The sequence below is a fragment of the Podarcis raffonei genome, chromosome W (genome assembly GCF_027172205.1).
Source record: "Podarcis raffonei isolate rPodRaf1 chromosome W, rPodRaf1.pri, whole genome shotgun sequence".
Classification (NCBI taxonomy): Eukaryota; Metazoa; Chordata; class Lepidosauria; order Squamata; family Lacertidae; genus Podarcis; species Podarcis raffonei.
In genome coordinates this window covers 2,759,489-2,761,552 of record NC_070620.1, presented here as the reverse complement: position 1 = coordinate 2,761,552, position 2,064 = coordinate 2,759,489, and the positions used below count along the sequence as shown (strand labels likewise).

Genomic DNA, 2,064 nt, shown 5'->3' with positions numbered 1-2,064 from the left:
TGAACATAAAACGTTTTAAAGCAATTAGACCTATTAGTACAGCAGCATCCCAAAGTTCAACAGGTCAAGCCATTCATAGTTCCACTATGACTACGTGACAGGGCTGAGAAAGGGAGTCACCGCAACTCAAGTTGACTTCATCATGCGAGATTCAAGTCTTACATGCTTGCTGCTTGAAACATGGCCCTATGGGTGCAGCTTCCCCACAGCAAAGCGTTTATGAGAAGCAGAGAATTACTTTATCCTCTTCCAACCACTTGAGGAGTGTTTCACATAAATGGCTTAGCTCATCTCGATTGGATTCTGCCCCACGTGGCATCCTTGGTACGGACTCCACTATGAATTGCTCCTTAAGCATATGCCTGAACAGGGAAAGCTGCTCAGATCTAACATGATGGCTGTATTCTCTTCAAGAGAAGACTCGGACCACCAGGAGTTCTTTGTAATAAACCATTTATGCATGCAGTGTTAGAAATGAGCCACAGTGTTGTATAAACCTTGGTCTTTATTAGGGCTACATCAACAGAAAGAGGGGTTTGCCACTAGAAAGCAAGTAGATGTGGAACAGACTTCCACCGGTGAGTGGTTGGCTTTGGTTTTTTACAAGGCAAATTGCAAAAAGAAGCTGCAGGTTGTATTATCATAGATGACTATGACTAGCCTAGTCTTGAATAGATGAGTTCACTCAACATCAGTCTTTTCTCAAAGCAGCAACAGAACTAGAACAGAAATGAGATATCGGCACAAAGCAATGTGGCAGCAGCAGACATATCCTCCAAGCTGTTCTTCAAACGTCTACAAACCTCAAAAAATGTGAGCTGCAAAAACCTTAAAGCAAAACGAAGCTGAAACAGTACAACTGGACTATAAGGAGGCCAACTGGGAAAAAGTGAAATTGCTAACTGTCATATTGAAGTCATATATACTGTACTTGGTGTGTTCTTTGGAGTTCACTCATGTTTATGAAGGCCACATTAGACTGTGTTCAGGAACACCCATGTCTTCACATATAAATTGGATGATACTCCTTTGGAGTGAGATGCCTCCTACAAATTGGGCAAAAGTTAGCATACCTAAGAAAATTGCTGAGGCACTGACTACAGAAGATGTGGCCACATGTTGTTGACACTATAAGCCGTCCGCTTTGCACAATCTCTGCAAAGCTGTCTATGCAAATTCCACAACTCAAAGTGCCTGAGGATCTTGCAAATTCCCTCCTTCCCACTTCTCTGGGGAGCTTTCTAGTGGCAAGAGCACCACTCTGTGTGTGTCTGCTATCATCACCACCACCACCACTAAATACGAGGCTGTCAGACAATGGTTGAGGTCTGAACTCTCTATCGGGCTGCTGCCCACTCTCTCCAACAAGCACAAGAGAATCGTCTTGCGTAAGATCAACAACTAGAGGTTCTGAAGTTTCGCAAGTGAGGTCAACTACTTCCACATCCATACTTCTATCATTAAGGCTGTGTGGCAGGGAGGCGGAGGCGGCGGAGGAGGGGATACAGGGTTCAGAAGCAGTTCCCACCATCATCTTGTCCAGAGTATGAGGAGGTCTTGCGGAGGTGTTGCGGCTGCCCCTCTTGCTGTTGCTGTGCTGGGTTGCATTACATTCTGTACTTGTTGAACTCATGATGCACAGGGATGGGAGAGGCACAGGCTGCAGAGTACTTGCTTCCCCCCTTATCTCCGTGTGCTGCTCCCTGCTTAGTCGCCAAGCAATTCTGTAATGTGATAAGGATGATCATGAATGCTCTCTCTAAAGCAACTTGATGCAACTGGTGACGCTTTGGAGCACCGTGACTTTCTTAGAGTTCTCTCTTTTATAGCAGGCACTCCGAAGCTGGAGCAAGTTCAACATCTTGAGGAGTTAGGGCAGGCTTCCTCAACCTCGGCCCTCCAGATGTTTTTGGCCTACAACTCCCATGATCCCTAGCCAGCAGGACCAGTGGTCAGGGAGGATGGGAATTGTAGTCTCAAAACATCGGACGGGCCGAGGTTGAGGAAGCCTGAGTTAGGGTGTCTTTCGTGTTACTCTATAGAACTGCATTCGCGTGGGAAGAA

The 2,064-nt window shown here is 46.0% G+C and overlaps 1 protein-coding gene across 1 annotated transcript; it reads right to left on the bottom strand.

Annotated features, from left to right (window-relative positions):
• Positions 1-854: 854 nt before the first annotated feature.
• LOC128406075 (E3 ubiquitin-protein ligase RNF4-like) lies at positions 855-1,706 on the bottom strand. Its single transcript, XM_053373126.1, has one exon. It carries the CDS (start codon positions 1,631-1,633, stop codon positions 1,004-1,006), a length of 630 nt encoding a protein of 209 aa, XP_053229101.1. The 5' UTR covers positions 1,634-1,706; the 3' UTR covers positions 855-1,003.
• Positions 1,707-2,064: the final 358 nt, after the last annotated feature.

What these genes read in the sequence shown, in the direction of transcription:
- LOC128406075 (XM_053373126.1), bottom strand. Translation starts at nt 1,633, where the DNA reads ATGAGTTCAACAAGTACAGAATGTAATGCAACCCAGCACAGCAACAGC.